The sequence below is a fragment of the Bombina bombina genome, chromosome 4 (genome assembly GCF_027579735.1).
Source record: "Bombina bombina isolate aBomBom1 chromosome 4, aBomBom1.pri, whole genome shotgun sequence".
In the NCBI taxonomy this organism is placed as follows: Eukaryota; Metazoa; Chordata; class Amphibia; order Anura; family Bombinatoridae; genus Bombina; species Bombina bombina.
The window spans coordinates 286,378,564-286,401,274 of NC_069502.1; the positions used below are offsets into that span (position 1 = coordinate 286,378,564).

General features: G+C 39.9%; 1 protein-coding gene across 2 annotated transcripts in view; it reads right to left on the minus strand.

The window, feature by feature from the left end:
* The window catches only part of HPS3 (HPS3 biogenesis of lysosomal organelles complex 2 subunit 1), a 178,374-nt gene that overhangs the window by 124,444 nt on the left and 31,219 nt on the right, over positions 1-22,711 (minus strand). For both annotated transcript variants that reach the window (XM_053709994.1, XM_053709993.1), the window contains exon 11: positions 19,044-19,218. In XM_053709994.1, coding sequence (XP_053565969.1) covers positions 19,044-19,218 — 175 coding nt within the window. The remainder of the gene's footprint in view (positions 1-19,043; positions 19,219-22,711) is intronic.

The following is a 22,711-nucleotide window of genomic DNA, read 5'->3' on the forward strand; positions in this document are numbered from 1 at the left end:
GGAGAGTCCACAGCTTCATTCCTTACTTGTGGGAATACAGAACCTGGCCACCAGGAGGAGGTAAATACACCCCAGCCAAAGGCATAAATACCTCCCCCACTCCCCTCATCCCCTAGTCATTCTGCCGAGGGAACAAGGAACAGTAGGAGAAATATCAGGGTATAAATGGTGCCAGAAGAACAAACTAAAATTTCGGTCCTCCCATCGGAGCAAACGTGTGAGGGCCGTGGACTCTCCTCATACAGATGGAAATGAAATTATCAGGTAAGCATAATTTATGTTTTCCATCTTAATATGAGGAGAGTCCACAGCTTCATTCCTTACTTGTGGGAAACATATACCCAAGATCTAGAGGACAATGAAGGAAAAACAGGAGGGTAAAAAGAGAAACGGACCCTATTCTGAGGGCACCACAGCCTGCAAAACCTTTCTCCCAAAAGCTGCTTCAGCTGAAGCAAACACGTCAAATTTGTAAAACTTTGAAAAGGTATGTGAGGAGGACCAGGTAGCCGCCCTAGAAATCTGCTCCATAGATGCCTCATTTTTGAAGGCCAAAGAAGAAGCCACAGCTCTAGTAGAATGAGCCGTAATCCTCTGAGGAGGCTTATGTCCTGCTGTTTCATATGCTAAGCGGATAATGCTCCTCAACCAAAAAGATAGGGAAGTGGAAGAGGCCTTCTGCCCCCTGTGCTTCCCAGAATAGACAACAAACAATGCCGAAGTCTGTCTAAAATCCTATGTAGCCTGAATATAGAATTTCAAAGCTCGAACCACATCCAAATTATGGAAGTAATCGTTCCTTCGAAGAAGGATTAGAACACAAGGAAGGAACAACGATCTCCTGATTAAATGTTGGGATCAGACACCACCTTAGGATGAAAACCCAACCCAGTGCAAAGAACAGCCTTATCAGCATGAAAAACTAGGTAAGGAGGCTCACATTGCAAGGCCGCCATCTCAGAGACTCTGTGTGCCGAAGCAATAGCCAGAAGAAAAAGAACCTTCCAAGACAGTAACTTAAAGGGACACTGAACCCAAATTTTTTCTTTCATGATTCAGATAGAGCATGCAATTTTAAGCAACTTTCTAATATATTCCTATTATCAATTTTCTTCATTCTCTTGCTATCTTTCACTGAAAAACAAGAATGTAGGTTGTCCTTGCCGATTGGACAGCACCAATAAACAAGTGCTGTCCAGGGTACTAAACAAAAAGTTGTCTGGCTCCTTAACTTAGATGCCTTTATTTTCAAATAAAGATAGCAAGAGAATGAAGAAAAATTGATAATAGGAGTAAATTAGAAAGTTGCTTAAAATTGCATGTTCTATCTGAATCATGAAAGAAAAAACTTGGGTTTAGTGTCCCTTTAATGTCAATCGAATGCATGGGCTCAAACGGAGCTCTCTGCAAAACCTTAAGAACCAAATTTAGTTGAAATATTTTTTATTGAGTACAAATCATAATAACAGAGAAGTAAGAAACATTTCCAAACATTAACACTTAGTAATTCCCTCAGCGTTGGGTATTCTGAATTAATAAATTTTTGGTCTTGAATAGTCCCATATGCAGCGAGAGGGAGAGATTTCAGAAACATCTCCAAACTCTGTCGCTTGATATTCCCCCCCAACATAGGTCCCAAGCAGAAGATAGTCTCTTTGTGATCTTGGTGGGTCCTTTATGTGGAGTAGTGTCCTATTGGTTCAACTGATTATAACTCATTTTACAGAAAAAGAAAAAAAGAATTTTCAATATAATATCCATAGGATTGTCCATGTAAGAAACCTCTTGTAAGTATATAGTAGCTGGATATATAAAGAAAAAGGGAAAAAAAGAAAAAAAAGAATTGTTCCCAAAAAAAAACAGTACTTAACAATATTGGCCGCTGTGTTCCCAGTCCCCCAGTTCACATTTATGTATTATCTCAATTACCTCTTTCCCCTTATCTACCCAGAGCCCTCAATAATTCCAAACCTAATTGCTGTCGTAATTAGCCCCCTCCATTATCCAATAGAACCATATTTTGCCATAAGCATCCGTGGTGTTTTGTAAGTGGGCCACTGTCTCGTACATTGCACATGTGTGTTTAATTTTAAGGATAATCTCTGACCACTCTGGGGCCCCTGTCTTCCAATATTTAGCGATGGAGGTCCTAACAATAGTGTATATAATCCTAAGGAATGTATTGATAGGTGCATTATAAGTCTTGTTTCTGACGTGCAGTAAAGCTTGAGGGGCCGTAACTCTTACCTGATCTCCCAATAGTCTGGACAGAAGGTCTGATACTCGATCCCAAATCATCTTAACCCTGGGACAGTCCCACCACATGTGCATGTAGGTTCCCTTGTCTTTACATCCCCTATAACAGGTGTTTGATCTTTCTATAGCTGAGTGTGCTGTCCTCTCCGGTGTCAGGTACCACCGGAACGTTGATTTAATACTATTTTCCCTTAAATCTGCGCTTAATAAACCTCTACTGGCCTCATTCGCGTTTGATTCCCATTCTTCCTCCGAGATGTCTAGTTCTAGATCTGCCTCCCACCTATTAATAATAGTAGATTTGCCTTTGATTTTGGATGACTGGATAGCTAGGTACATGTTGGATATTGCTTGTTTGGGCCTAATCCCTGCACTACATTGCTTCTCAAGTGTTGTGGTCTGGGTTCTAGGTCCCTTTTGAATGTAATTACGAACCGCAGACAATAACTGCAGGTACAGGAACCAGTGCAGTGAAAGCGGGTGTATTTTTTCCTGCAGTTGAGTAAAAGTGAGTGGGGATCCTCTATGTAGGAAGTCAGCCACTCTGTAAAGGCCTTTGTTTTCCCACTTGTCAAGGATGGTACAGCTATCCTTCGGTATAATGTATTTTAGTGGTCGTATGTTAGTGTTTGCTGGGATCAGTCTGTCTATAGTAGTTGATCTATTCCATTGCTGGTGTGCTAGTATGAGGGCTCGCGGTTTGTATCCCCCCCCAGCTCCACCCAAGTCCTTCCTCCATAGGACATCCTCTGGTGAAGTAAGTCCTCCCATTGAGGCTTCCAAAGTGGGCCACACTATATCACTACTCCGTCTCCCAAGTATTGAGTTTTGCGCTAGTCTAGAAGCTTGGTAATAATCCCATAAGTTAGGGAATCCCACTCCCCCCAACCTTCTGTGTCGTGTAAGAATTTGACAGGGAATCCTAGCATGTCTATTACCCCGAAGATAAGAAAGGAGCGTTGCCTGCAAGGTATCTAAGTCCTTTTTATGAACTTTAATCGGCAGTGTCCTGAAAAGATACAGCAACCTAGGTAAAAGGGTCATCTTAACCGCAGACAGTTTCCCATACCATGAAAAGTTATATTGTTGCCATTTAACAATCTCTTTTCTTATATTTTTAAAAAGTGCTAAGTAGTTAATTTGGTATAGTTTATCATAATCCGGCGTCAGCTTAACTCCCAAATACTGTATATGGTCTTTCGCCCACCTGAAGTCAAAGTTGGCCTCAATAAGTTTAACCGTATGGTTAGGAATATTTATAGGAAGGGCCTCACATTTGTCTGTATTGATCTTGTATCCTGAGATGGTAGAAAATCTGTCTAAGATGTGATATACTACAGGTAGGGATGTCAGTGGCTTGGTCAAGGTCAATAAAACGTCGTCTGCGAATAGTGTTATTTTATAAGATTGTCCTCCCACCTCTAAACCCTTGATGTCTGTCTCTTTGCGGATATATTCAGCTAGTGGTTCCATCCATAGTGCGAAAAGCAAGGGAGACAGTGGGCACCCCTGCCTGGTACCATTTAATATACTAAAAGTGTGTGATTGGTGACCGATCACTCTGACAAACGCAGTGGGGAAGGAGTACAGCGTTTTAATTGCAGACACGAAAGGACCATCAAATCCCACCTCTCCCAGAACCGTCAACATATAATTCCAGTCCACTCTATCGAATGCCTTCTCCGCATCCAGTGATAGGAGCAGAGAAGGCACCCCATGAGCCCCAAGATAGTCCAATACCGACACCATCCTTCTAATATTGTCTGGGGCCTCCCTATCCTTAATAAAACCCACTTGGTCAGGATGTATAATAGTAGGGAGAATCTGTTTTAGTCTGTTTGCTAATATTTTCGTTACAATTTTGATGTCTTGGTTTATGAGGGAGATCGGTCTATAGCTTGAACAGTATTTCGGGTTTTTCCCCGGTTTTGGGATAACAACTATTTTGGCTTGGAGTAGATCTTTGGGTAAGGGACTGCCCTCTAGGATGTGGTTTGCAAATTTGGTAAGATGTGGGACAAGGGAGGCCTGCAAACAATTTGTAATATTCCCCCGGCAGCCCATCTGGACCCGGTGCCTTCCCAGGTTTAAGGTCCTTAATAGCCTGGGAGACTTCCTTAGTGGTAACAATGGCATTTAACTGATCTCTGTCTGAGTCCGCTATTTTCTTTAAGTTTGCCTTGGCTAGAAAGTCCTCGAGTAAGTCTCTAGTGGATGAAGTGTGGTTTACTTTTTTGCCATCATAGAGCTCTCCATAATATGAAGCAAAGGCATCAACTATCTCTTGTGGGTGGGATGTTTCCACTCCATCTGCTCTGCATAGTACAGGAATGGATGTGGCCATATAGTTATCTCTGATCTTTTTGGCTAGGAATTTGTCAGGTTTGTTGGCATATAAAAAGTAGTGTGTTTTCATTCTATGGGCATATTTTACCGACTGTTCTCTAAGTATCGTGCCAAGCTGTTGTCTTTTTTGTTGTATCTGTTTCAAAATGGGTGGCGCCAGTGTCAGTTTGTGTTGTTTCTCCAGTATCTCAATGTCTTTTGTGAGGGAGTTAATTGTAGAGTTTCTTTTTTTAATAAGTGTCGATTTCTCTTTTATTAGTAAACCTCTAAGTACTGTCTTATGTGCCGCCCATACCGACACTGGGCTTACAGTAGACCCCAGGTTAATATTCCAATATTCTCCCATAGCTTTAAGTGTGTTGGTTTTAGTCTGCGGGTCTCGGAGGCACGTAGGGTCATATGTCCAGGTCTTAGTCCTGTCTCTGTCTTTTACACTTTTGAGTAGAATCTGCGTGATCGAGTGGTCTGACCAAGTGCAAATGTGGATGTTAGCTGATACTAATAAAGGGCATAGAATCTGGCTGATCAGAATATAGTCTAACTTGGAATAGCTGTTGTGTGCCGTTGAGAAATATGTGGTGTCGGATGTGGTACCATATAGATATTTCCATGTATCTGTGAGGGTATGTGGTGAGAGAAGTTGTAAAACTGTATTAGCCATTGTTCTTGCCCGGGTTTGTTTTTTGGATAGGTGCACGTTTGTCCTGTACTTAAGTGCCTGTAAGTCAATGTTGAAGTCCCCGGCTAAGATTATCCGTGTTTGTGACCAGTCTGTTAGCAAGTGTGTGATTTCCCTAAAGAACACGTCTTGTCGGTCATTTGGGGCATAGACATTACAAAATAACACATCCACTCCCTGCATCCGGCCCTGCACCAACAGGTATCTACCCTCCTTGTCTGCAATAGTTTTAGTGTGTGTAAAGTGTAGTGAAGAGTGTAGTAATATTGAAACTCCCCTTTTTTTTGTGTCTGCTGTAGAATGGTAGGACTGCTGAAAGTTCCTGCCCCAATATTTAGGTATGTGTGGCTTGGTGAGGTGGGTTTCTTGCAAGAAGATCACATTTGCCTGTAGTTTTCTATAGTGATTAAATGCGGTGCGTCTTTTACAGTCTGAGTTCAACCCTCTCACATTGTGTGAGACTAAATTAAGTGTTGGGATAGCCATGTACATGTAAATATTTCCCCAGTAGATGTCTTGTACCTGATCTCTGTAATCGAAGTGTGCAAGTACAAAGGTCTTGGCAATATAGAAGCATATACCCGTAGGCATAACCTAAACCATTCACGGGACTGGGCAAGGGAGCAAAGGATGGGGAACTGTTCCCACAGCGACCAATTCTTATACTATAGTAAATCAAAATTAAATAAAACATATATACATATGAAACTGCAGTGCTAGTCCAGGCATCTAACTGCCCAGACATGTAATGAAATTCCATATAAATAAGTGCAGATGATTTAAATAAAACATATAAAGCAACATTTTGATATCAATAATGCTAACAAGTTTAAATCAATGTAAAGACTAAACCCTAGCCTTTAATTAGCTTCTTGGGTTCTTATATTTTTCCACACACAATATTACCCAGAATGAACATTCAGGTCCTGAGTTTTTTCTTGTTTGAGACTCTTGTCCATCTGGATTTCCGTGCAGATGCTTGTGGGCTCCTAGAGCCAAGTTGCGATGGAGGAGAGGAATCTTGTCGAGTCTCTGGTGGTTCGATGTTCAGGTAACTGCAGATCTCCGGGATATCCTTGTCAGATTTGAGAGTGAGTACCCTGTTGTTGTGAGAGATATGCAGGGCGAAGGGGTACCCCCATCTGTAAAGAATTTTCTGTTTCCGCAGCAGAGAAGTGAGAGGGCGGAGGGCATATCTCCGTTGAAGAGTGCGTATGCACAAATCTTGGAAAAACTGGATAATGTTCCCCTTGTATTTGATGGTTTGATGTTTTCTGGCAGCTGACATGATGGTTTCTCTATCTGTAAATCTCAGCATCCGAACTATGACATCCCTAGGTGGGAGGCTTTCTTTTGGTTTAGGCTTCAGGGCCCTGTGGGCTCTTTCTATCGGGAATTCTGGGCCCCCCTCATCTCCCGTGATAGCTCTGAACAGGTGGGTGAGGTAGGAATGTAGATCAGTGGCTTATATAGACTCTGGAACACCTTTAAGTCTGATGTTGTTTCTTCTGTTTCGATTTTCAAGGTCCTCCATCTTGTCTTGGAGGTCCTGAATTTGTTGTTGGTGTTGTGAAACGTTCTCAGTGGTTGTTGCTATGTCTTCTGCCAGGGTTTCATGATCATTCTCCACCGCCTCCACTCTATCCCCTAGATCAGATATGTCCTGTTTAATTTCGGCTAAGCTGTTGGTAACCGAGGTATGGAGGTTATCTATTTTGCTCATTAGCTTTTCGAAGCTGGCCGTCATATCAACCTTTGAAACTAGTGCCTGAAGGTCAGCCTTTGTGACAGCAGTCGAGGCCGCTGCAGCATCCTGCTGAGTGTCAGCTAGTGTATTAACCTCTTCACCTTCCCTCTCCAGTGTCTCTGACATGCTAAAACTTTTAGATTGTTTCAAAAAGTTTTCCATAGCCGTAGTTTTTATCCCTTTGTCTGATTTAGTGTTCTTTCTGGCTGACATATCTGTGATATTATAAGCCTAGTCGCCACGTGTGCCGCAATGTGTGTCCTGATCTGATGTAGAGAAGATATTAGGCCTTGTCCCCAATAAATGCACCTCCTCTTAAGTGGGGAGTTAAAATTCTATCTCAAATATTCCTCAGTCAAGCGGGCCTGGCAGTAGTTAACTCTGCGCAGTATTATATAAGCTACCTCCGTAGTTTGGGGTCTGTTGATTTTAGGTTATTAACCACCTCCCCAGGCCTTTTTTCAAAAATAAAATGTCCGGTAATCTGTTATCTAGCTTTTTGAGATCCGAATAGAAAATGGGAATATTTGTCTATATCAAGTCATGCTGTGCGAGTCGGCTATTATAGTGGTATCAGCACTACCGCACTCATTTCCTCTATCATGGGCCTTTAAGCTTTACTTTGTCACATATGGCTTACCATCTTGTTAATGTCCATCTTCGTTTCTACCACACCGCTTGCCAGCCTTACTGTGTCCCTTACTGACACTGCGTGTCGGTAGCAGCTAGAGGAGTGAGCTTGATCGTGCAGGGAGTGCCTCCTGTTTGGCGCGTATTAACTGCTACGGAGGATTCCGCCGTTGTTAGGCCTCTGAGTCCGGACCTCGGCACTTGCGTGTAATGTTGCACCAAAGTTTGCCATCTGGGTGACCACTGCCTTGTCAAAGGTGTCGCTGCTCAAGTTTTGCTTGTTAGCTGGTTATATGAACAAGTTTTGCTAAATGTAGCTCATATTCTGCACGGAGCTCCCAAGCTAAGCTGCCATGCTGGAGCTCAGTCAGGCTCTGCCCCCTAAGAACCAAATTTAAACTCCAAGGAGGAACGGAATGTCTAAACACAGGCCTGATTCTACACAGAGCCTGAACCAAAGACTGAATATCAGGAAGCTCAGCGAGCCTCTTCTGCAATAGCACAGAAAGCGCCGAAATCTGTCCCTTTAAAGAACTAGCGGCAAGTCCCTTCTCCAATTCATCTTGAAGAAAGTAAAGAATCCTGGACACATTGAACTTATGCCAAGGGAATCCATGTTCTTCACACCAGAATAAGTAGGTCCTCCACACCTTATGATAGATGCGACAGGTGACCGGCTTTCTAGCTTGAAGGAGAGTATCAATCACTCTCTCAGAAAACCTTCTCTTGGCTAAGACTAGGCATTCAAACTCCACGCAGTCAGCCTCAGAGAATCTAGATTTTGATGAACAAAGGGACCCTGTTCCAGCAGATCTCTAAAACAAGGTAACCTCCATGGAGGAATTTTGAAAAGGAGTTAGAATCAGCGCTTATTTCTACCTAAGCCAAATACATAAAAGGTCCCTCTCAAAAAAGACCAAAGGGTGAGGTTAAGAATAAAAGGAATAGTACTGGCGCTTACAGCTGAGGTAAGGTGATCACAATAAAAGAGTAATTCTCAGTATGGTTTAAATGTGGTTTCTTTTTTTAATTATGTTTCTTTTTATTTTCAATTTTCAACAAGGAAACAATGCGAAATGAATAGACGGTTCAAATACAAGACTTAACATAGGCAGATGTGACAGAATGGTACCATGATAGAACAACAACATATGTGAGAAGAGAAAAAACCCTTGTGTCCTAAATAACCCATCAGTCCAATGTTCATATTTGTTTCATCCAAAGCTAAGACAAAAGGGTTCCAAGAAGTAGAGGAAGTTAGAAGAAGTTATGCACATTGGAACCCCAAATTTTCCAAAAACCGGACTGTTGGTGATCTTCTCTCGGTCTGGGTATTTATGTGAGTTCTTCTTTGTAAATTGAATTATTGGCATCATCTGAATCCATGGTACAAAAAGAACCTATCTCATATATAACTTTAAACATATGTTATAGAAAGGGGGAAAGGAAGAAATAAATGGAATAGAGGAGAAATGAAATGGAAAAGAAAAGAAAAAAAAAAAAAGAAAAGGTATCTGTGGTAGTAGAGTGATAAGGTTATGGGGTTTTAGGTTTTATGTTTACGCTCACGCCTCATTTGTATGCAATATACTCCCTTCTCAGGAGAAGTAAACTCAGTTTGGGATCGTATTACGTCAAGGGGGGACTGGGACTACTCCTGTGTAGTACTAAGTGTGAGCCATAGACTGGTTTATGCCTGCCTATCTGTGAATGTGAAGGACTCCCATAAAAACTGCATATCTTGGTATAGGGCGAGTTGGCCTAACTTAAAATAATGCAGTCGTTCTAGGAGGAGGTTTCTGTTCACTAGCGCTTTCCATTCTTGTGTGGAGGGTATCAGCGTGGATTTCCATTTTTTAGGGATTAACTGATTCGCTGCATTTAGCATTAATTGATAGAGGTGTTTTCGTATTTTACAAGTGATATTAGGGGATTGGCGTAGTAGAATCAAGTCTGGGCTGGGAGATATATTTGTGTTTAATACTGTGTTGATGAGTTGGAAGATTACTGACCAGAAAGGTCTTATGAGGTCACATTCCCACCAAATGTGGGAGATGTGGGCTTCTTGCTTACAACCCCTCCAGCATGAAGTTGTTGAGTTTTTATATATGAATTTTAGCCTTGTTGGGGTCAGGTACCACCTCATCATAATTTTAATGTTGGTCTCTTTTGCTTGTATTGAGTGTGCTGAGTTTTTCAGGTTACCAAATCTGTGCGCCCAAGTTTGGGGAGAGGTATTAGTCTTAAGTTCTAGGTCCCATCTTTTCGTGTATGAGGGAAGGAGCGGGAAAGTGTTTGAGAGGATTAATTTGTGGAGTTTAGATATTGTTCCTGGAATAAATTCTCTGGCTATACAAATTTGTTCAAAGGGGGTAGGTGTTCGTGTTAAGTCTTTAATGTGCTTGTGTGTAGCTACATAGTGTCTCACTTGGTGTAACCGCAGCCATGAGGATAGAAATGGATGGTTCAGGGTTTCTAATTGACTTTTGGTTTTAAGAACGTGAGTGGTGTCTGTTAGGAGGTGCATAGGGAGAGCTTTAATGGGGTACAATGTTTGTGAGGGGGCAGGGGTGTAGCCTGGTAGGAATTCTGGATTGTTAATAATTGTGGTTAGGGGAGAGTATTTGGAAGATATTTTGTTTGGGCTTTTACAAATCAGTCTCCAATCTGTCCAAGTTTCATTTGTTATTGAGGAGGATGATATAGCGCATTTATTAAAATGTGCCGGGTTCCAGCAAATATCATCCAATTTATGAGAGAATGATAGCGCATTTTCAATTTGAGCCCATTTTTTGGGGTTTGGCCCTTCCAATCTGCACCACTCAGTAATTCTTTGTAGTGAGATTGCAAGCTTATAGGATCGAAGGTGAGGGACTCCCAAACCACCGTCGCTTGGGGATTTATAAAGCGTGTTCTTATTAATTCTCGGAGGTCTACGTCTCCATATATAGTCATTTATGATTTTTTGCAGTGTATCTAAATCCTTCTGAGTCTCTGGGATAGGGATTGTTTGAAGTAGGTAAAGTACTTTTGGGAGTAGCGTCATTTTTGTGACATGAATTCTACCTAGCCATGATATGTTTTTGGGGAGCCAAGTATATGTAAGGGATCTGAATGCTGATATTAAGCTGCTGTAATTATGCAAGCGAAGATCTGTCATATTGGGGGTGATACGGATGCCTAAATATTTCAAGTATTTTGTCTGTTGCTTAAGGGGGCAGGTTTGTCTTAATGAGTCTAGGGATTGGCTGGGGAGATTTATAGGCAGATATTCTGATTTTGTCATATTAACTAGGAAGTTAGAGACATTACCATAGAGGCCTAGTTCTGAAATGGCTGAGTGGAGTGAGGACAAGGGGTTTGTGAGAGTCAGGAGTATGTCATCTGCGAAGATTGCTAATTTATGTGAATCTTTGCCAATATCAATTCCCTGGATTTGATCATTATTTCTTATCTTAATGGCTAGGGGTTCTAGGGATAGAATAAATAGGAGAGGGGATAGGGGGCACCCTTGTCTAGATCCATTTCTGATTTCAAAGGGTTCAGAGAGTGTGCCGTTCACCCTAACTTGTGCTGTCGGGTTGGTGTATAATGCTAGTATTTTATGAATGAAAGGGTCTGGGAACTTGAATCGGGTCAGGGTTTCTTGAAGGTAAGTCCAGTCAAGTCTGTCAAATGCCTTTTCGGCGTCGGTCGATAGGAAAACAGTCGGGGATTTAGTCTGTGAAGTGAACTCTAAAAGGTTAAGGACTTTAACTGTGTTATCTTTGGCTTTTCTTTGTGGCACGAAGCCTACTTGGTCTTGATGGATCAAAGATGGTAGGAGATGGTTAATTCTAGTGGCTAAGATCTTTGCATATATTTTAAGGTCCACGTTTAGTAAAGAGATGGGTCTGTAACTGGAAGGGGAGTCAGGGGGTTTGTCCGGTTTGGCAATAACTGAGATATTGGCCTGTAACATACTATCAGGAAAGGGCTTCAAAGTCGAAGTTGAATTAAATAGAGTTGAGAGATGTGGGATTAGTAGGCCAGAAAATGTTTTATAATATTGGCCCGTGAACCCATCAGGGCCAGGGGCTTTACCTAGTTTCAAATGTTTTATTGCATTTTGTATTTCCGCTGGTTGAATGGGTTGTTCCAACATCTCCGATTGTTCAGGTGTAATGTGTGGAATTGGAACCTTGTCAAGGTATTGTTTGCATAGTTGAAGGTGTGTTAGTGGATCTCTGTTGGGATATAAATTATAAAGTTTATGGTAGTATGTTTTAAACTCGTTTGCTATGGAATTGGTGTCTTCAATATTTTTACCTTTGGTTGATTTTATGGAATGTACGTATGTTTTTTTCTGTTGCGTTTTTAGAGCCCTTGCTAGGTATTTTCCTGGTTTGTTGCCCTCCCTATAAAAATTTTGTTGAAGAAAAAGCAGTTGCCTTTGAGCTTTAATTTGGAGTATGGAGTTTAGTTTGTCCCTTTTTACTTTAAGTTCTTCTAGTACATCACTGTCTGTCGGGTTGATTTTGTGGGCATAATCTAGGTTAGATATCTCTGTGGAGAGCAGCTCTATTTCCGCTCTGCTTTTCTTTTTGATTTGGGCCTTAGCTTTAATAAATTCTCCTCTTATGGTGCTCTTGTGAGCTTCCCAAATGGTCGCTATGTTCATCTCTGGTGTAGTGTTGTGCGCAAAATAATCTGTAATATATTTCGCAAAGCGTTCAATCTGGGGTGGGTCTAGTAACATAGAGTCATCAAGCCTCCACTGATAGGTCCTAAGGGGGGCTGAAGGCCATTTAATCACGCATGAGACAAGGGAGTGATCCGACCAGGAGGTATGCTTGATCTGCGAATGTTTAGAGTGAGAAAGAATTAAATGGTCAACTAAGATATAGTCTAGCCTAGAGTAGTTGCGTTTGGGATGAGAGAAGAAAGTGTAATCAAGCTTTTGGGGGTTGAAGTATCTCCACACATCATGTAAACCTAGCATTTTAAATTTCCGCCATATTTTGGTAAGGTTTGGGGTTTTGGCTCTAGTTTCTGGATTCGAACAGTCTACTTTGGGATCTAAAGGAAAATTAAAATCACCCGCGACAATGAGTGAGCCTTTTGTTTCTTTCACAATTAAATCTGACATAGAGTTTATAAACTTGTCTTGTTTGGAATTGGGAGCATATGCGTTTACTAGAGTTACAGGCTTACCATATAATAAACCTTTTAGGCAAATGTATCTGCCTTCCCTGTCTGGGATACAGCTTGTCTTAGTAAATGGTATTGATTTATGAATCAGAATGCTGACTCCATTAATTTTCTTGTTGGGATTGGTGCTATGGTAATGTTGTGGATAGTGCGGTGAGAAGTATTTGGGAATATTTTTGGCTTTGAAATGCGTCTCTTGGAGCATCAATATGTGTCCACCTTTTTTTTGGAGATCATTAATGGCCAGTCTCCTTTTATGGGGGCAGTTCAATCCCTTAACGTTTTGCGTGAATATGACTAAGTCTTGAGGTGTGTGGTTACCCATTTAAATGAATTGGAGGTGTAAGCTGTGTCATGTCAAGTGAAGTAGGACAGGTTATATGAATCGAAGCGTGAGCTACCCACAGATAAAAGAAACATGAGAAGGGGAGGAAGTTATAGAAAAAGGAAGGAACAAAGACAAATTCAAAGATAAATAATAAACAGAGTACAATCTTTGCTAGTAACATGTAAAACATTCTTAACTAGAAGGAGATAATCTCCCAACTGAATGAGAACAATAATAACACATGGTGATACTTAACAGTCAACTATCAGCTTTCGACAATCTATCAGGCTAATATAGTTATTGCGACCTTAAGATAAAACAAAAAAAGAATAAAAAAAAAACAACAACATTTCATTGCAAAAACAGAAACAACTTTAGTTATTTTGAACTGAAATACTTGTTGTTAAAGTAGCAAGTGCCACTTCTAGGTATTATGAAAAATTTAACGTGAAACAAGAGGGTTACCAGGACTGTCCAAAGTCATCCTTTGTCGCCCACAGGAAGAAGTTGAGAAGAAGAGGGTTTTTGTGACCTTCTTTGGCGAGCTGGAATCCATTCTTTTCTCTGTGGTAGGGGTAGGGATTCCTTGGATTTTTGTGCTTTGTCATGTGCAGGGGTTGTGTCATCTAATTGAGGTGGTGGCAAGTCCAAATCCCTGCAGATGGGTGGAATATCCTCAATTGAAGAACAGGATAAGCGTCTACCCTGCCACATTATTATCAAGTGGAAGGGGAAACCCCATCTGTAAGGTATATTTCTTTTTCTTAGGAGCAGAGTGAGTGGCTTGAGGTCTCTGCGTTTAGACAGTGTTCTTTGGGATAAATCAGCAAATACCTGGATCTCTACATTTTTGTGCTTGATGGGTTGATGTTCCCTTGCGAGTTTCATCAAATCCTCTTTTACTTGATAATTAGTGATTCGCACAATGACGTCCCTCGGCGGTTGGTCATTTTGTGGTTTAGGGCGGAGGGCTCTATGGGCTCTGTCAATCTCAATTTTCGTTGGGTGTTCTTCACCCTTTAAGGCACTAAAGAAATCCTGTAGGTATTGATCCAAATCTTGTGGAGAGATATTTTCAGGAATTCCTCTCAGCCTTATGTTATGGCGCCTGCTGCGATTCTCTGCATCATCCAGTTTATCTTCGAGCTCTGAAATATTAGCTCCTTGTCGCTGGATAGTGGTGTGAAGTTCAGAGATAGCTTCTGCTTGGGCGTCTTGGGCCCCTTCAAGTGATTCGACTCTGTGACCTATCTCTGATATATCTTTCTTGAGGTCTGAGATTTCGTCCCTAATGCATTGTTTAACTTGAGTTATTAACAAAGTAAAGTCCTTTTTTGAGGGAATCGAATTAAAAAGAGCTTTAGGTATTGTGATGTTTTCAGCCGCTTGCTCGCAGTCAGATTCTGAAGAGCTTTGACATGTCTCCTGCTCAGGTGGGTCAGTTTCCTCAGCAATGTTGGTTTTAGCTTCTAAGGCTTTGAAAAAGGTGTTCACTGTATGTGATGTAGGTTTCAGCTGCTTAATGGTCTTGCTAGGTTTGTTGCCTTTCTTTGGCGACATTTTTATTAGGTCTGAGCCCACGTTCAGGTGTATAGTGGAATACTGACTTTTATGTGAGTAACAGCAAGTAATAAGCAGCTTCCTCCACTCTATTTATTATTTAGCTTTGTCCCAACTCTTTTCTTTATCAGGGAGTTATGACAGTCTCACCCAGGCATATTTGTTTATAGCTTGTTTATGTATAGCAGTTCATATGTATATAGTGAGCTAGGTAGGGCATCTCTATAGCATTTCCTTCATACATGTGCTAGGGGTGGCAGTGTAAGGTCGCTTGCAAGGTGGAATAAATCAGTTTTATTGTGGAATAAACCTGCTTGGTATTTACAGGCAGCTCACTGACAGTTCATTGACCCCAGGGATGTTAGAGTGTTAGAGATGGGCTTTTAACACTGCACGCCTTAGTTGCTATTGTTCGTTACCCCTTATGTGATCTGCGTGATCAACTTTAATGCAGGCTTCGGCCCACGACGGAACTCACCTCCGCAGTTGAATAACGGAGCACTTAGTTTCACTCTGCCTTTTCTCCACCGTATCACTCAGGGTCAGTTAGGCAGCTGGTATGCGCTAGTCCGGTGGTCTCGTTGAGGCATTTCTTAAATGTGCGCTGTAGGTGTCTGTAAGGAGGCCGCAACAACGTGATGCGCATTTAAAATCTAGAAAGCAGCTTGCGATTTGAAGGAGAATGCTCTCCGTGTGTTCCGCTCTAAGTCTCTCACATTATCACCTAATTTTGGCTGTTATTTGATGTTTGGCAGTAGCCAAAAGACGTTCTCAAACAGATAGGGCTCAGGAGCTCTAAGAAAAGGCAGCCATCTCCTAGGCTGGCTAGCTCCGCCCCCCCTAAATGTGGTTTCTATGGTGGCTCATGCACAACAGAAGGTGAGAAGGAAAATATATATCAGGTAACAATGGTCAGATATCTTTGTGATTCAACCACATGTGGTTGCGCTATTACATATGTATAGTGGCTAGTAGATACCAAAATGCAATGAGGAAGCTATATTGTGTTTAAAGAAAGGTAAAGGTCAAATATTTTTTAAAAACATACACATTTATTAAATACAATATGGAGTATAGGTCATAAAATTCTAAATGGTAAAAAGCACAAGTGTACCAGAAAAAAGTATCTAGTGTAGTGTAGTAAATTAATTGATATAACAGCCTAACTCTAAGGATGAGCTCAAATAAGCAAATTACAATAGGTAGGGAGTTAAAAAAGTGTCCTATACACTGATAAAGCAACTTTGTCACTAGGCTAATCCTTGAATCAAATAATTGCGGTAACTGTGCTCTTAGTACAGATAAAAGATAACAATCAAGGTATAAATAGAAGAATAAAAATACAAATAAAATTAAATGCAATGCAAAGAGCTAGCTAACTGGACGTCCAGTATTACCACATACAATTGTATCATTAAAATACAGTGGGTTATTACTGCTAAAAATCTAATACACAAAGGTCAAATGAACAGATAGATCAATTTAACAATAAAACCGGTAAGAGAGGAATTTGTAGTTGGTGATAACCAAAACAATATTGCTGGAGGTAGTGGGAACGTTTCACTCTCATATGAGTTTGATCTTGCTCTCGCGATTATTGGATCACACTGTCATATGAGAGGGGTACCTGCAAGTTGCCGGCTAAATGTCCGTGTGGAGCGGTGGCTACCAGGAGCCGTTTACTCCTCTCTGTAATCAAGTGCTGTGGGTGATTTCCTTGACTTTGCTGGTATCCTCTGGGTCCTTCGGTCCAATCCCAAACCGCTTGTTTTTAGCTGCTGTCTTCTCAGCTATCGAGTGCGGCACAGGTCACTAGTACTGCTCCGATTCTTCTGACTGTGTAGATGACGTCTCTGCTCACGTGTTGTTAATTTACATGCGGACGTCTACAGCTGGTCTCAAAATTGGAGTGTGTCCAAATCTTCCGCTCAAAGTTCAGAGCTCGCCAGGCGTATTAGCATTCACGCCTGGGTTGTGGCAGTTCTTTCTTTTCTTAGAATAAATAAGTGAGTACGTTTGTCGGCCAACTTCAACGCGTTTCCCCCCTTCCTCTGGGCTTTTTCAAGAAGTATCTATTGTCAATCCAGAGTTGTGTTAAATACCCCTCCTCTGGTATGTGATAGGTTGGTCTCAATAAAGGGGTGTGTACATTTCCACACTGACTTCTTAAGGTGGTCCATGTTGATACACTATTTTCATAGCAATAATAGTCCTTTCTTAAGGGGTATTAATGCATTAGATAAAATACAATAACAAAAGAAGCTTTAATATTATGCATTTAGCACATTGCATACATATTTCCCTGCTAAGGAATATTTAAGGTGAAAAAATGTCAATTGGGTTAAATCCAACTCTTTTCAAAAAATGATAGTTATACTCTCTTAAAGGTGGCGGTTTCTGCCATATATAGGGAAATCTGTAAACGAAACCTCTTTCACAGGTGAACACAATACTAACATATTCCTTTGCAAAGGAGCATGTAGGAGTACAATCCCAAACTTGTCTTTAAAGTGAGTTTTTCTTCTTTTATAACACGCTACAAGTCTAAGCCTATATAAGAGATAACAATAATGATCAAAAATAGTGATCAAAATGAGGTCAGCATAAGTGTCTGGACTTTTATACATATGTTAGTATGCTCTAATAAATGCCCTATCAGTCAAACATAAATGGTGTTATATCTAATTCTGAGTTAAGCCCTGAGGGGTGTAATGTTTTCATGTTGTATATTAATTCTGCCTCTTTTTTAAGTAACTTAGTATCAAAATTGCCTCCTCTCCAATCAGGTTTCACTTTCATTATACCTGATTGGAGAGGAGGCAATTTTGATACTAAGTTATCGAGGCATCACTGCAATAACCGGAAAGCAGCTAGAAGCGAGCAGGATCGCTTCCAGCTGCTTTCCACACCGAGGACGTGCAGGGTACGTCCTTGGTCGTTAACTGACTTTTTTTAGAGTACGTACCCTGCACGTCCTTGGTAGTTAAGGGGTTAAATCAAAACAGCCTTAACATACAAATATTCTTTTAAGTCATTGACGTGTATAACATACATTTTATAATTTAAAGTCTTTTTAACGCTCTCATAATCATAAGTCCTGTTTATAGGGAAAGAAAAAAGACAGGTATGTTTCCAGTTTAAAGGGACAGTCTACACCATATTTTTTATTGTTTAACCCTTTGAGTGCTAAGCACTTTCCCACCTGGGTGCTAAGCTTTTTTAAGTTTTTTTTTTTTTTTTGAATAAAATGTTTTTAACTTTTTTTTTTCAGATCCCAAGACTTACACTGTTGGAAAGGTTAGGCGATTACCTTTCCAACGGTGGGTCTTGGGGGTCTGTAGCTGCTTAGATGCCTGAGATACAGGCTTTTAAACAGCATGCCCCCTGCTCCTATACTTAACATTGTTAAGTATAAATAAAGTTGTGCAGTGACGTCATCACGTAATTGTGCGTGACGTCACCGCGCATAACGTGAAGCCCCAGCGACGCCTGTCACTATGCAGGCCGGGGTAGGAGCGGGTGGGAGCCCCCAGATCTCCATCAAGGTGGGAGAGTGCTAGCGATGGCTCTGAGCCGTCGTTCGCACCAGAGTGGGAAACTCTGCAACGGCTCAGAGCTGTCGTTAGCACTCAAGGGGTTAAAAAGATAGATGATTCCTTTATTACCTATTCCCCAGTTTTACATAACCAACAGTGTTATAGTAATATACTTTTTACCTCTGTGATTACCTTGTATCTAAATCTCTGCAGACTGCCCCCTTATCTCAGTGCTTTTGACAGACATGCAGTTAAGCCAATCAGTGCATAACTCCTCGGGAGTGCGCACAATGTTATCTATATGACACGCATAAACTAGTACTGTCTAACTGTGAAAAACTTTCAAAATGCTCTGAGCTAAAAGGCGGTTTTCAACAGTTTAGATATCAATTTGGGCCTACCTAGGTTTAGCTTTTGAAAAATACCACCAAGGGAACAAAGCAAATGTAATGATAAAAGTCAATTCGAAAGTTGTTTAAAATTGCACGCCCTATCTGAATCATGAAAGTTTAATTTTGAGTAGACTGTCCCTTTAAGCATACATACAGGCATTATTTCACTAAACTCGCGAGAGAAATGCCAGAACAAGGAAGGGAAATTTAATGTTGTACAAAGGCACTTAAGTAATGATTCCATTATTTTTATTTTAACCTTCAGTTGTTACTCTACAAAGATATATAAATTCTTGAGAAAACATACAACTTTAAGATTAAAAAAAAAAACACTTTAAAAATTCAGTGGTCTATAGATAACAAATAATGACATTCATACCTCACTGAGCTCATCATCCAGGTCTTCAAAAAGTGAATGCTTGAGGTAAAACATAAACCCCTTGCCGTACTCCTTTAGTAACTCTGAAGGAATGACTCTGTTTATGATGTCAGCCATGGATAGGCAGGACATTTTGTAGTAAGGCAGGGCAAGGTGAGAATGCTGTGTGTCCAACCTAGATGACCATAAAAAATAAAATTTATATCTCTCTCTCACCACTTCCAAAATACCAAACTATCACAAAAAAAAAAAAAAAAAAAAACACCTGGCTGTCGGAAATTCTAGCTTTTTAAAAAGGTAACCAAAACAACCGAATACATAAGCAAAATGGAAACAAAACAGGAAAATAAAACCAATCTAACCGAAGATTACATACAGCTTTATTAAATGGCCATTATAGTAAAAAATTACATGCTGTCATTCATTAGAGTATGTAAGTTTGTCACTATCGATACTGCAAATCTATGAGTTTAACCCTTGCACATAGGTAAAGTACAGCTTGGGAGAACTAGTGGTACTAACTGGGTCAGCGGCAGTTTCTGCTTGGGACCAACGGTTCTCTGTAGCTCCAGAGCGGTGGGGATTAAACACATAGCTTTGGAGGGTGGACAGTGATAAAATAACATGCTCTATCAAATGAGAACTATAATAGCCCTTTAAAGGGACAGTATACACAAAAACGAATATGGGCTAATTTAATAAAGCTTTTGGTTTACATAAAGTTTGCAATTTACATGCATTAATTATTTTGCTTCTAAGTAGTTAAAAATGAGGAATAAACTTGCAATGTATTCACTGCATATAGAGACTATCGTCCTGCTGGAGCGATCTGTGTAATGAGCTATGTGCAGTACTATGTGCAAAGTCATAAACTATGCAGATATACACAGAAGCTGCTAAACTCACATCTTATTCTCCCTTCTGTCCTTCATTCTAACTCTCCAGGAATTCCATCCCCCCCCCCCCCCCCCAGGTTACCAGGAATTTAATTAGGTTGTGCAGAGACTGGAGAATAACTGTTTGTGTTAGAACAAAGGACAGATGGGAAAATAAGCTGTGAGTTTAGCTGCTTCTGTGTATATCTGCACCTTTTCTGACTTTGAACATAGTACTGCACAAAGCACATTAAACAGATCTCTCCAGCAGGAGGGCTGTCTGTAAACACACTAGTTAGGGAGTGAGGAAAAAACTCTAGCTCTCTAACTAGTGTGTAGGATAATAGTCTCTATATGCAGTGAAAGCACTGCAAGTTTATTCCTCATTTTTAACTACTTAGAAGCAAAATAATTAATGCATGTAAATTGAAACCTTTATATAAACCAAAAGTTTTTTTTAAGTTAGCCCATATTTGTTTTTGTGTATACTGTCCCTTTAAATAGATCACAAAGTGGGGGGAAAAAAGCAATTTATGCTTAACTGATAAATTAATTTATTTTATGGTGTTGAGAGTACACGACCCATTACTCCTGGTAATTACTCTTCCTGGCAAAGATTCCCAAACCCCACAATCTCTTTAACCCCTCCCACCTCACTAGTAACTTGTCTGATGTATAGCCAAGCAAGAAAGGTAGGAAAAGAAATAAGAGCAAAAAGGGAGAAGATAACAAAAAAAGAGATGCAAAAAATCAGAAAGAAAATTCATTTATCAGGTAAGTATAAATTATGTTTAATTGCATACAGGTGGTGAGAGTCCATGATCCATTACTCCTGGGGAACTAAAACCCAAGCAGTGAAGTCCACTAGTAATGAGGACAGGAGAAGCATGACAATGGTAAATATAGCAAAAAGTATGCAAAGGCGGCCAGATAGAGGTCTAATACATTTGGTCAACAGAAGGTTAACTCTAAAATATCCAAAGCAACCGACCAGGAAAAAAAGGGCTAGAGCTTTAAAATCAAAAGCTGTCCTGAAAGTCCATTCCCTTTTTTGAACAAATGAGAGATCTGAATGAAATTCCCAACCCAAATTCCAAAACTCAAAACTAGAACAAATACATCCATGGATCTCATATCTGAAATAGACTGATAAAAGACCTTTGCTTTCTTAGGATCCTTTGTAATACAGAACAGAAAAAAAATATTTCCCTCGAAAACCTCGTCCTAAAGCCTATTCAGTAACCCTAAGAAACTAAATTTAGAACCCAAGAGTCATGGACAGAAACAAAGCCTCCTGAAAAAAAACGTAACCTACCCCCTATACCTGAATCGGGGGCCACATGATGAGAGAAAAGGTTACTTAGAACTGAACCAATTTGAATTATCATTCCATCCAAAAAAGGGAAGATCTTTGTTTCTGAGAGGAAAAAAGAGGATTACTGGAACCTAAGCAGCAAGTAAAATCCAAAAGTTAAACAAACAGATATCATCAGAAACCTTAGGATCTTGAAATTCCAAAATACCCAATAACTCTTTTTTTTAAAAAAAAGAGAATGAAGATGTTCATCTTTAAACAAAAAAAGATCAATATTCTATATCCTGACCAGAGACAGACACTAGATCACCAGATAAAAATCTCACCCTCCAAGGATAAATCAGCTGAACCAGTATCAGAAACATTGTATAATACAGACTTAGAATTAGTAAAAAGTAAAAATAGAAAAGCAGGATTAGACTGATCAAAACGTATAATAACATTTTAACAAGGCCTGCACAACTAAGATGAAGGCAAAATATCAGTAAGTTTAAAATATACACACTTAAAATTAGTATGAAAGTCTTCCAAGGATCTAGTTTTTTTTAAATACATTTTTTATTCATTTACAATACTGTGAGATAAATAAAAAGGAGGAACACCCTCCATTGTTGCTCAAAAACTCTGCATATTATACAAGAAAGTGAACATAAATAAATGTACATACATTATACCAGGCCGTGGACATTTTAAACTTCTAAACAACAATTAGAGCAGAAAAAACATATTGGTCTTTTGTATTACAGAGACCTGTAAAAAAAGAAAAAAAACCCCAACATATAACGTCCCACCTCCATATCTCTCGTCTGCTTCCCCCCAACTCCTCAATGTGTTTGTTCTTCTTACAACATTTGGGAAGATAGCCATCGTAGACATTCTGTAGGACATATTCTGTGTTACTGAAAGGTTTAACTATTTGATACTGGACATTTTCTGGAAGTGACAATGACTATTATCCATTTATTAAAAAAGCATTGGATCTGTGGATTAGTTGGATACTGCAAATAAAGTTGTTCCAATGTACATTGTGTTATTAAGGCCTTTTTGAACTCATAAAATGTTGGGGCTCTGTGAGACTTCCAGTTTTTAAGGATAAGATTCATATTTAATAATATAATTGTATTAAATAAATCATTGTTCTTATATTGATTGGAGTATTTAATTAAGAAAATAACATGCTGTGCTGAAATCTCATTTCTTACTTCCAATAATTGTGTTAGCCAATAATTGATTTGAGCCCAAATATGTAATTTTTGGGCATTACCAGAAATAGTGGAGGATGTCTGCTGCCTGTGAACTACATGTAGGGCATAATTGATTCCTCTTATACCATTTCTGAAGATTGTCAAGGAAGTCCTTTTGCCATTTATATTGAATCCCTTCAATTTGCTTATTATTCAAATTAGAATTAATTAAGTTATATAGATGGGAAATCGAATATAATCCCTCCTTATATAATTTGATTCTAGTAATCATTG